The sequence below is a fragment of the Oncorhynchus masou genome, chromosome 14, assembly GCF_036934945.1.
Source record: "Oncorhynchus masou masou isolate Uvic2021 chromosome 14, UVic_Omas_1.1, whole genome shotgun sequence".
In the NCBI taxonomy this organism is placed as follows: Eukaryota; Metazoa; Chordata; class Actinopteri; order Salmoniformes; family Salmonidae; genus Oncorhynchus; species Oncorhynchus masou.
In genome coordinates, this window is record NC_088225.1 from 5,904,630 (window position 1) to 5,917,566 (window position 12,937).

Genomic DNA, 12,937 nt, shown 5'->3' on the forward strand with positions numbered 1-12,937 from the left:
TGGGAACCTGGGAACTGTAGTCTACTAAATCAATGAACACAAATTTGGTCAGGGCTGATTATTTAGGAGTCGTCTCCGTAGACAGACTTGTTGGCTCCCACAATGTATCAATGCTACTGATTTGGCTTATGATCGGGTTTACGAGACTAATTTAGGAGTGGCAAGCAGTAGCATTCCCCAGCGCAATATAAAAACCATATCCGAGATTTGTTTAAAGATATATTTAAAAAAACATCCAACTGGCGTTTACACAAGCAGCCCAGTTCTGATATTTTGTACACTAATTTGTATTTTAACCAATCACATCAGATATTTTAACATCAGATCTTTTTCAGAGCTGATCTTTTTGGTCAAAAGAAACACCCCTGGCAATCAACTACTCAGATTCGGTCCCATAATTTTTCAAATGTATTTAATAAAATATTTACAGAAGTTTGCTTTAAATGTATAACCATCTGGTGGCGCTAAAGACCATGATATTTGCCATCACCTGATATCAGTTCAGATCTACATTTTGTTCATAAAAGTAAACTCATTGGCCCAAACGTGTGTTTGGGCATGTTGTGGGCATCAAATGCAGAAGCCCCCGTATTTTAGGGCAGGTTTATCTAAAGGCATTGGTCTATCTAAAGAGATATTGTTGGATGTTGAGTGATTGAATAACAATATTTATGTAATTGTGTACCACGACTGTGACCTGCTCAGTTTAACCTTTCAAGTTATTTCATTTTTCACTTCAGATGTAATTGTATTTCTCAGAGTCCCTGTTTAAAAAAAAAAAATATATATATATATATGTTAATATTCTGTTTGCATCTTAAATAGTTTTATTTTACAACTAATATCAGTTACAAACAAACAAAATGATATACTACAACTCTTTCAGACAGCACACGTTGTTCAACTCATTGCACGTCTTATTTCAGTCTCTGTTACCAAAGAAACAGTCAAATATACAGCATAGAAAAAGTCAGAAAATGATCCAGACACTAGAGCAAAAAGAGATGCAGAGCTATGAATAGCCATATTGCAGAAGAGGGAAACACACAAATAACCATAGGTCCTCTTTGGCCAGCAATCCTCTGGCAGGCTAGCCAAGAGACAATTTCTTAAAATAATGAGCACAAACATTGGTCGTATGCTGTAATGTCCAGACAGCTTGTAGAATGAGCTCCACAGTGTGTTCACAGACAATCACCTAAAACCACATGTCAAAATGCTCATGAGGTGATGATACTTTCCATGTAAACACAATATAATGAAGGAAAGGGGTGGGGTTTGCTGTTTCCATGGCTGCCAGGTCTCAATGTGATATGTCTAGAGATACCCTCCGGTTAGTAATATCTAACTTTCAGTTCACAAGAAATACATAATAAACACAAAGCTGAATATATTTGTAAGCTGAGTCAGCTTGTCTTCATAATCTCTGGTCCATATCAATGCTGTATTTACAGTCAAATTAAATAAACAGTACATCAAGTACAATCAGTGTCGATATTATGTAGCGTGATTGCTGTGTAGAGAACTTTTCAGACTGTCAAGCAATCATTCATTTCTCTGATGTAAACTCGAGTAGTATAAGAGGTGCAATCAAAAAGGGAGAGTTGAGTTGATGGGCTCAGCGTTACTTTGCAGCAGTAATGACCCGTTTATTTATCTGGTCTCTGTGGGGCTCCAGACAGCTGCTAATGTGTCACCTCCAAGCCCCAGAGAGGCTCGACTTCCAGGGCCTGCTGTGTGCTGATGTTGGTCCCCTGGGTCTGGGACTCTGCCCGCTCAGCATCAGTCTGCATCCTCTCTGGTCTCTCCCTGCCCTGTGGGTATTCAGTCTTAGGCCCTCCACAGTCTTGCCCTTGCCCTGCTGGCTGCCGTGCCAGATGTAGGGATGAGTCCAGTGTGTGGACAGGGCTGGAGCCCACCCGGTCATTCTTCCTAGCTCTGTTGAGAGAGCCCTGACCCTGGGTGGTCTGGTTGTGCGTCTGATTATATGTTGGGCTGACAGACGTGTAGACCCCAGACTGAGAGCTGAAGGCGGTGTGGAGCTGTGGTTGGCCGGTAGGGGTCAGTGAGACGTGGATAGGCGTTGGGGAGATGGACGGTGAATGGCTGCGGTCAGAGTTGACCTGGACACTCAGGGAGGGGTGGGACTGGCTGAGGCTGCCTGGGGAACATAGGGGACGAAAGGTACTGATGGTGGGGATGGAGGCTTTGTACTCAACCTGACCAGGACCCGCACCTGGGAGTACTGGGAAGGCAGAGTTGAGGTTCAGAAGAGATGGCCCAGTCCGGCATTGGGAGTGGCCCATGTAAGGAGAGTTGGGTGTAGTTCTGGAGGTCGGGAAATGCCTGTACTGGGCTTCAAGTCCCTGACCAGTGGTTATGCCTCTGTCTGAGCAGCACGGATGTAAACAGGATGACCTAGGATTGGACGTCTGGTGATGGTGTTCAACCTCTACCTTCTGACCTCTGCCCTGGGGGGGCACCCCACCGTAGGCCCACATGTTCCTGGCAGGGTGGCTGAGGGGATCATGTTGGAGGTGAGATGGGTGAGGTCCAGCAGGCATACTGAAAGGCACCCGTGTCTGCCAGTCATTGGCAGCAATCATGTTGCTGCTGGGGTTTGGGTTAGGGGCCATCTGCAGGCCATAAGGATAGGTGGAGATGGCAGAGGGGTAATGTAACATGGTCACATGGGCCTGCAGGAAATGCATCATCTCATGGAGCTCCTTGGTCAGGTTGGACACCTCCTGGTTAAGGGTATTCATCTGGAAAATAGATGGCACGCAAAATAATGAAAGCTACAATCTGTTGCTTGGTTGAATAGTAATTATTCCAAGGTAGGAGACATAAGCATAAGCATTCTATTGTCTCTTTCTAGGTCAGAAATGGTGGAAACCAAAAACAAGCACAGCCATAAATTATCAGTCGTTGTTACGTGAGCTTTCAAATCTGGAGCATCTCCAATTTAACAATCCTACATTTTATTTGAGGAAAAATGTATTTCAATGTTCTCTTGCCTACATAGCCTGAGTGGTGTATTTAATGCTGAAAGTGTGTCAGGGATGACCTGTTTTTAGACACTCTTTAGGGTACAGCGAAAGTGGAGTACGGAAAATGAACTGGGAGAACCAAAAAGTTTGTGTCTCTTGAGGTCTCTCTACCTAGATGGAGCATATCATTCATTTATCAGCTCATTGATACATCATTATGTTGGTTTATGTGTCCGTTTACTCCGTCAATGTGATTGTATGTTCCTACCTCTTTGTTTAGCTGGCTGATGTTCTGTCTCACCTCCTCTGTTTCCAGAAGTAAGTTGGCGCTAACCTGGAATGGGTCTATGGGGGGGGGGATGGGATGGACAAGGATGGATGAGATCAGTGCTTTCACACCCCACGCCAACATAAAGTACTTTGCTCATACAATTTCATTTGTATGAGTAGCCTACATGTACTGCTTCGGATCATTCTAAAAAAGCTATTTTCTGACCAATCAATTCAGTATCCTTGCCTAAAACACGTTTCTATTTACTGTTAGAAAACCACTGATAGAAAAACATGTTTTTTTGTAGTTAAACCATTGTTTAACCTGAGCACATTACCTTTGCTATTGGTCTTTGCCTCGCCTTGATCCACATTGAAGTGAAAAGACTGCCCATTATCCTCAATTCCATCCACAACCCTAGAGGAGATAGGAAAGAGAGGTTCACACTTAAGTGGGTTATGATTAAATATGAACTGATTTTCAGTTAAATAAATGTAACTGTAATCTGTCTTTGCTGTTATTACCAGGTAAATCGATTGGAAAATGTGATTTACTTTTTGGTTAATGGTTATAGTCTTATAATCCTACAAACCTTAGGCTTAGGTACTGGGCTAATGAAATACAAACGCTAGTCATTTTGATTGACAGTTATGTCTCATTACTCACCTGGGGCTGAGGTCCAGAGGGCTGACACAATGTAGGGAGGGTATGAGCAGCTTGGCTGGCCTATGGGATGAGCTGTGATCTGTGACCATGGTGGGCACCGGGGCTAGAGTAACCTCCTCATTGGACAGCAGCTGAGGGGAGGGGCTACGGCCTCTGCAGCCCTGGGCTGGGGAGCGGCAGAGACGGAGTGTATTGACACGTCGAAGCTCCTCCCCCAGCAGGCTGCTGAAGCCAGGGTGGCAGACAGGGCTGCTCAGGCCATGCATCAGTAGCAGCCGCCCTTGGTGGGATGCACCAGTGGGACAGTGGCTCATGTCCTCACCAGACTTCACATCTTCTGCCTCCGCAATGAAGGGAAGCTTGTGGGCCTTATCAGCTCGCTCCTGAGGGGCAGAGGGTGGGAGAGGAGAGGCATGAGTAACAGGTTCTCTGTAGTTCTCACAAACAATCATGCATGTCTTCCAGTAGCCTATTGCTAGTGGAGGAGGAGAGAGAGTGTGGAGTGAAACACACAGAGTTTAATTTGATTTTAGCTGCTGGTAATGGGTAGCAGGGGCGTCATGCACCCTAAAAATCTGAGGGGCACAGAGTACATGAGGATGGCTGGGGGGGTTGTCCGGAGGGGAGCTTGTTGGAGAATGGTTATATTTTTAAACACCTGAAACAGCTTTCTCCTGCATTCTAGAGCCATAGCATTTTCTATGAAGTTGGCTTTAGCTAGCCAGCTAGATACTTTCCCAATCTCCCAACCTCATAACTAGCTACCAAGCCATTTCATGCTGTCAAAGTTTGCTAGACTTTAGAAAACCAAGCAATTACTAAATGTACTGAATAATCTTAGTCGTTTACCCAGATTTTAGCAGAGATGCAGAGAAGCATATTTCATTTCTTTAAAAAAATAACCACCAAGAGGTACGCTTAGATATAGAAAAATACTAGGATGTGATATCCTAGGCATGTTAGTGCAGTATATTGAGATTTGTGTAGAATAGAATTAGGTATAATGATTATGGCTCTAGTTTGAAGGAACATTTGTTTCAGGTGTTTAGAAAATGCTAAATTGTCAGGGTCCACCCCCCTCCGGACCACTCCCGCTCCATCCTCACCTACTTCGGTAACAAGAGATGGTGTGTAATTTCCTTCTAATAGCTGTTCTGCTGTGAGTCAGTGCTGTTCCTTTCTCTTAGTGGCAAACATAGGAAATGCGGTGCACTGAGGTGAACTGCCTTCTTGCCATTTTCTGTAGGAGTCAGATTATTTAGCTGTTATGACCTCATCGTGGTGTATAATTGTTATTCCTCAGAGTGACATTTTGTCTGTCAGGTTATTATTATTTTTTTTATGTTTATTGCTACCAGAAAAGTTTCACATTCTGGTAAATTAATTTTGAGAGAATCAGTTAACTCCCACGCACAACGTAGAAACATTAACACGTGGACACTCGCATGTCATAGGAACACACATGCATGTGCACACACAAGCTCACACACACAAAGGCATATGCCAAGTCCAACACCCACTCAAATACAAAAAAACAAGAGTACAAAATCCGCCTCACAGAGATACCGAGAGACTAATGACAGCCCTTTGTTAAACTCTCAACAAAGGTGGAAAAATGGGGCTGTGAGAGTTGCAATCATGCTTATTTCAGAGTGAAGTTCTATCTGGGAATGGGCTGGATCAGAACATTGCATTCAGCCTTTTATCAAGTTATATTTTCACCTAAGAAGGAAGGGCAACAGGTCAGTGCCCAGAACCCTCATATCAACTTCAATCATTTAAATGTCTCTGTCCCAGACCAAATATTCAAACACTTTGAAAAATGGAATGATGAGTCACAAAGCCTATTCACATTTCAATGTGTAAATATTTTACTTGGACATTTAGCTTAAAATATTCTGGCTATGACTACAAATGTTCTGAGCTCTGAATTGTTCTGAGCTCTGAATTGACAATATTATGTTGGCTGTGGCTGTAGGAGCATCCCTGAGTTATCTGTCAGTAGCAGACTAATAGGTCATAGTAATCCCCATCTGTAGTACAGTAATAAAAAGGCACACATTTACCTGAGAGATCCGAGGGGACCGTGAGAACCTTGTCAGTCCCTGGACAGTGAGTCAGAATGAGTCACAATTCCATTACAGTTTACACAGGCCACACAGAGTAAAGTTTGAGTGAGTGAGTGATTGAGTGAGCATGTGTGGTTCTCACCTCTGCCTCGCTGCCCTCTCTTAGGTTGTAGGTGAGGTTGTGGTGGATATCAGAGCTGAAGCGACTGCCATACTCTGGGTAGAGGCCCAGGACCTCCCTCAGGGCACGGACACTGATGTGCTGCAGGTCACAGTAGGTCAGAGCCTTCACGTCCGCATTGGTCTTGATCACCTTGTCTTGCGCTGTCAGGTCTGCCCCAATCAGATCACCTTTGCCTAGAGACAGATTACCCAATTAATAGTCTGAGTTGACTTGATGCTTCTCTCATACACTATAATGACAACATCCATATTACTGGGATAACAATTGAGGGATAAAGAAAACTAGCTCCCTATTCCCCGTATAGTGCACTGCTTTACTGGTCAAAAGTATTCCACTATAACGGGATTAAGATTCCACTTCAGACGCGGCCAAAGAGTTGATAACAGAGACGGAACGCCGACATGAGAGACAGAAAAAGGAAATTATAAAAAGAAAGTGTACTCCAGAACAGGGAAGTGAGTTGTCTAAGACGTACCCAGGATAGCAAGGACCATTTCGTCCTTCAGCACCTCTAGAGACCCAGAGCAGACAAAGTAGTTGGCCTGCAGCGCGTCCCCCTGGCGGATGAGGTACTCTCCCGGGGCACAGAACGAGGTCTTGATGTGCAAGGAGAGGGAGCGCAGACACCCCCTACTGGCCCGCTCAAACACTGGCAGCTGCAGGATGTCCTTGTTCAGGTGCATGGCGATGTCCGCACGCAGTTCGTCTGGGAAGTCATGCAGCAGCTGACAGGAGGAGAGAAGGAGGACTTCAGCACCCACAATGCAATGGTTTAGTATCAGATTACAGATCAGATTGTATCGGATTAGAGGTACCAGAGAGGGACAGTGGTGTCAAGGCTAAAGGAATGCTCTTGTCATATGAGATGCGAGACAGTATAAACCATGTTCAAGCCTATGAACACTGTGTGGACAGCCAATCAACAGTTATTCACAAACATGTATTCTATGTATTGTTGAAACACACACAATTCTCAGTGAGTATACAATATCTTGTATTTTGTGTTGGACTCTAGCAACATTTTGGCGAGTGGCTACACACTTCAATGTACAGTAGTTGTTTTCATGGAAGCCTTCTTAGATGACTCAAATCTCTACGTATAATGTGCACTGTAGGTCTGTTTCACTAACGCTAGCCTGGCAGTAGCACCAGCTAAGAGGTGTAATAAATTTAATAAGTTCTCAGGATCCTTCGTAGCGTCTGTTGTCGAGCCTTCAGCGGAGAATAAATTATGAAGCTGATGTCGAGAGGGTGTAAATGAGTACCAACATGTTTAATCCTATCGCCGGAGTATAAAATGTTTTATGAACTTGTATTTATTCAGGGTAGCCCAAATGAGACCATGGCCTCAATCACAATGGTGCACCTAAGTACAAACACCTTCTCACAAACAGGAAGAAAAATGTGCATTGCAAATAAAATAAAAAATAACCACACCTCAACACCACAATATCAACAAATAATACTCTAGAATCAATCGAAACAACTGCAATCCCAAACAGCCGAATCAAGGTGAAAGGAATTTTGTAGGTCGTTCCTACAATAGGGAGCACTTTTAGCCAATACTAGATCTAAGCCCATCACTGTGAACAAAAGAAGACTTTCTAAAAGAACCAATCTAACCTCATTGGGCAGAGACAGAGAAGATTGGGAAATAAAGGTGGGGATGACCTAGATGTAAAACGACATGTCTGATTTAGAATCCGCCATCCCACACGGAGACACGACTAGACCACGAGGCCATTCATGTCTGACTGTGACAATACACACCCACACTGTCAACACCATCTGATCGAAAGACCTTGGCAGTGATACAAAAGGTTTCTTTCGAAAAGATTTCTTTTGAAAACTACTCCCAACATAAGGTGTACTCTTTCTGAAGGGCTTTTTATTTACATCTGAAAATATATAAAGACCAGTCTGTCAGTACAGTATGTTTGTCTACCCTAATGGCTGCATCCCAATGGTCCATCGTTATCCTAAAGTGTGCACTTGCCCACTCCCCATCAGGGATTTGAAAGCATTGGATTGTTGTAATCATTGGCCGGAGTTTGTTACCACCATTGTTAAATACATATGTGTCATGTGACCCACCTCGTTGGCGTTGATGCCGTTGTTGACAGACCAGGTGGTCTGGAAGTACTCCAACATCCTCTGTTTCAGCAGCTGGGGCAGACGGTGCACACGGATAAAGTCCTTGATGTCCTTCATACGCGTGTGGTAGAGCGAGCGCCGAGAGTACATGCGCTGGATGATGGCCGTCACGTTACCGAAGACCACTGCATGCATCAGGGCTGAAGGTCGGACGAGGAACAGGAAACATGGGGGTCAAGGAGTATTACAAGATTACTCTTTTGAGCTCAAAGCACACACATATGCAGAAGAGAGTCATACCCAGCCATCGCCATGCCTTAAGAATTTTTTTAAGAGATTTGAGAAGACATCTTAATAAGTGTTTTCAAGAAGTAGTAATAAGACAGCTTGTGTCTCAAGATGTCTAATAACACTGCCTCGCTTCCAATGAACTTACCCCCCATGAGCATGATGCAGATGGACATATCCCCCATGAGCATGGTGCAGATGGATTTATCCCCCATGAGCATGATGCAGATGAACTTATCCCCATGAGCATGGTGCAGATGAACTTATCCCCATGAGCATGGTGCAGATGAACTTATCCCCATGAGCATGATGCAGATGAACTTATCCCCATGAGCATGGTGCAGATGAACTTATCCCCATGAGCATGGTGCAGATGAACTTATCCCCATGAGCATGATGCAGATGAACTTATCCCCCATGAGCATGATGCAGATGAACTTATCCCCCATGAGCATGATGCAGATGAACTTATCCCCCATGAGCATGATGCAGATGAACTTATCCCCATGAGCATGATGCAGATGAACTTATCCCCCATGAGCATGATACAGATGAACTTATCCCCATGAGCATGATGCAGATGAACTTATCCCCATGAGCATGGTGCAGATGGACTTATCCCCCATGAGCATGATGCAGATGAACTTATCCCCCATGAGCATGGTGCAGATGAACTTATCCCCATGAGCATGATGCAGATGGACTTATCCCCATGAGCATGATACAGATGAACTTATCCCCATGAGCATGGTGCAGATGGACTTATCCCCCATGAGCATGATACAGATGAACTTATCCCCATGAGCATGGTGCAGATGGACTTATCCCCATGAGCATGATGCAGATGGACTTATCCCCATGAGCATGATGCAGATGAACTTATCCCCCATGAGCATGGTGCAGATGAACTTATCCCCATGAGCATGATGCAGATGAACTTATCCCCATGAGCATGATGCAGATGAACTTATCCCCCATGAGCATGATACAGATGAACTTATCCCCATGAGCATGGTGCAGATGGACTTATCCCCATGAGCATGATGCAGATGAACTTATCCCCATGAGCATGGTGCAGATGGACTTATCCCCATGAGCATGATGCAGATGAACTTATCCCCATGAGCATGATGCAGATGAACTTATCCCCCATGAGCATGATACAGATGAACTTATCCCCATGAGCATGATGCAGATGAACTTATCCCCATGAGCATGGTGCAGATGGACTTATCCCCCATGAGCATGGTGCAGATGAACTTACCCCCCATGAGCATGGTGCAGATGGACTTATCCCCCATGAGCATGGTGCAGATGAACTTACCCCCCATGAGCATGATACAGATGGAGAAGATCTTCTCAGCATCTGTGTTGGCACACACATTGCCAAAGCCCACACTGGTGAGGCTGCTCAGGGTGAAGTAGAGGGAGGCGATATAAGCACTGGGCATGGAGGGGCCGCCCATCGTACTGTTGATGTATGGGGTCTCCAACCGCTTCCCAAGCTCCTGCAGCCAGCCTGGGAGAGTACAGTATGACATGGTGGACAGAGAGTGGGAGAGGGAGGGAGAAAGAGAGAGGGGGGAAAAGGAAGAGAGAGGGTGAGAGGGAGGGAGAAAGAGAAAGGGGGAAAAGGAAGAGAGAGAGAGAGGGAGGGAGGGAGGGAGGGAGGGAGGGAGGGAGGGAGGGAGGGAGGGAGGGAGGGAGGGAGGGAGGGAGGGAGGGAGGGAGGGAGGGAGGGAGGGAGGGAGGGAGGGAGGGAGGGAGGGAGGGAGGGAGGGGAAAAAGGAAAATGCATTACAGGGATCTGATAGAAGTCCCGTGAAAGGGTTGTTTTTTCCTTTGTGTCTGCTTGACTCTCCATCCAGAGGTGATATTACAGAGTGTGAGTCATTCTTGCTGGGAGTTAAATTAGATAGTCACTGTAAGGGGGACCAGCCAAACAGTCTCTGTCCATTACTCTGTGACCTACACTTCCTATAGCAAGCCGAGGTGCTCGACAAAAGGAAACGTTCTGTTGATGTGTCTACTGTGTGAGAGTGGTGCAACAGCCACACACAATATACAAACATTCACACGCAAACACTCACAAGCAGGCGCTCACCTATATCCCAGGTGACAGGGTCGCTGCTCTCTGTCTCCTTGCGGCCGATGACGTACCAGACGCAGGCCATCCAGTGGGCCAGCAGGGCGAACACAGACATGAGCAGGGTCAGGACCACAGCACTGTACTGGGAGTAACGGTCCAGCTTCTGGAGCAACCGCAGCAGCCGCAGCAAACGCACCGTCTTCAGGAGGTGGACCAGCGAGGTCTGGACAGGAGGTAACGGACATGTTTACACGCAACGATTCATGTAGAGATGACCATTTGCATTGTGACAAGTGTAAAGGCCAAAAGACGTTAGAGGTTTGAGTCATAGTCCGGTTAAAGTCGTCAGACATTATATACAGTATCGACAATCTATCCTCTGTACTGAAATGATATCTCCAGGGACACGGTCTAGCTGAGATGCAGTGAGCAAACATTCTTCCTACCACACCGATATCCCATTTCCCCAGGAGGCTAAAGATGCATTCATTCGTAAAGAACAGCACTTCTCTTGGAAAGCTTGAGAAACAAATGATTGGTGGAAAAAGGGGCAGTTGAACAGTATCACATCTCAGAAGCCCAGGTAAGATGAAGTGAGAAGGCTATTGGCTGAGATTTTAACAGTGAGACAGAGAGAGAGAGAGCAATAGGGAGTGCAGCTACTGGATAGGGGGAGGGACACTGGAGAGAAGGAAGGAGCAGTCAATAAAGCATGGAGGTGGCAAGACCTAATCTGTTACAATTCAATGCTCAGGGGAAATAAAGAGGACCAACAACATAGTTTAAGAGGGAAAACAATTATTCTGGGAAGGGCTATCAAACAAGCACTGTCTGTTCAAGATAGGATAAGGAACTGCATACACACGCAAAGTCAAATGCCCATGACACCCATACATGCACAGTCGATGACACCCATACAAACTCACCACTGTGATGTTGAAGGCGTAGAGGAGGTCAAAGGGCAGAGCAGCAATGAGGTCTATAAAGAACCAGGTGCCACAGTAATGGAGGTAGATTGAGCGGGCATCGTACACCACCTGACCCGACTGACTCACGAAGGTGGTCCTAAAGTTCAGGATGATATCTGGGGAGGAACAGAAAGCAAACCCAGCAGGACATGAGCAAAATAATATTTTGTCCTTTACTCAATTACACAACAAGTGTGTAAGGGGAGTGGATAGGCTACTACGTTCCAGCATTTTCCAGGTGAGCTGTAAATGCTAATTATGGCATGACACCAGCGGTTTAGAATAACACACGAGGTGATGATAATTTTGTACATGAATGTCACTGCACATAATTACCATTTCCTCAACTTAAAAAAGCCTGAGCCCCATCACAGCTGTTTTAGGATCACACATCCATCGGAGACAGGAAGTCTCTAACTGTGGCTCAAAATGGGAGCTGTAACCAGGGGTGACACAGACACCATGATGAGTTGGTAATGCAGGTGGGTGAGCGAGTACAGTCAAGTGTGACCGATTTCCAAGGAAACACACACTGCCACAGCAGGAAAGAACTGTTATTGATCAACTATATACCAGAGGAGCGAGATACTGGTGCCAATTCATTTAGCCAACGGAGTGATCTGACATTTACCATTGGAGTACTATGTTGCCACTCTAAGTACTGTTACACAACAGTATGTTACCTAGAATGAAGAGCATTTCCACTGCGATGTCACTGGCAATGGTGCTACGGGAGTCCCAGTCGGTGTCGTCCTGGTGACTGACGAAGCAGACATTGAAGGGCACGGTGACCGCCACGTAGAAGGTAGCCAGGAGGATCAGCCAATCCCACAGGGCCTTGGATACGCTGTAGTGGAGCAGGATGAAGCGGGACTTCTGCACCGCTGCCACCTTGTACTCTGGGAGAGAGGGCTTCTGGAATACACTCTGCAGGGAGACAGGGGCCAAGGGTCACAGGTCATAGGTCCCAGGTCACAGACAAAGCCCAAGACACCACAGTGGCACTTGTACTTATGAGAACATCTCAAGAATGCAATGACACCTAATTGCCCTAGCTACATCAAAATCAGTGTCTGCACTCCCTTGGCCCCAATCCAAACTCCTCTGTGGCACAAGAGAGGAGAAGTAAATGTTCCTTTTAGGAATAAAGGACGTCAAATCAAAGTTTATCGGTAGCGTACACAGTTTAGTAGATGGTCAAGCTGGGGGCAGCAAAATGATTGTGTTACTAGCGCCTAACAGTGAAGTAAAATGTCAAGCAATTACCCAAATAAACAAAAATCAAGAAACATCTTAAGGGTTCAATGGCATCTTTTCA

The 12,937-nt window shown here is 45.5% G+C and overlaps 1 protein-coding gene across 1 annotated transcript in view; it reads right to left on the reverse strand.

Annotated features, from left to right (window-relative positions):
• Window positions 1–818: 818 nt before the first annotated feature.
• LOC135553685 (potassium voltage-gated channel subfamily H member 4-like) overlaps window positions 819–12,937 on the reverse strand; it is a 31,286-nt gene continuing 19,167 nt past the window's right edge. The window contains exons 5-16 of the mRNA XM_064985637.1: window positions 12,303–12,546; window positions 11,578–11,735; window positions 10,667–10,874; window positions 9,887–10,081; window positions 8,275–8,474; window positions 6,656–6,905; window positions 6,139–6,353; window positions 5,994–6,032; window positions 3,928–4,310; window positions 3,599–3,678; window positions 3,259–3,335; window positions 819–2,765 (exon numbers count right to left, since the gene is read on the reverse strand). Coding sequence (XP_064841709.1) covers window positions 1,686–2,765; window positions 3,259–3,335; window positions 3,599–3,678; window positions 3,928–4,310; window positions 5,994–6,032; window positions 6,139–6,353; window positions 6,656–6,905; window positions 8,275–8,474; window positions 9,887–10,081; window positions 10,667–10,874; window positions 11,578–11,735; window positions 12,303–12,546 — 3,129 coding nt within the window. The 3' untranslated portion in view covers window positions 819–1,685. The remainder of the gene's footprint in view (window positions 2,766–3,258; window positions 3,336–3,598; window positions 3,679–3,927; window positions 4,311–5,993; window positions 6,033–6,138; window positions 6,354–6,655; window positions 6,906–8,274; window positions 8,475–9,886; window positions 10,082–10,666; window positions 10,875–11,577; window positions 11,736–12,302; window positions 12,547–12,937) is intronic.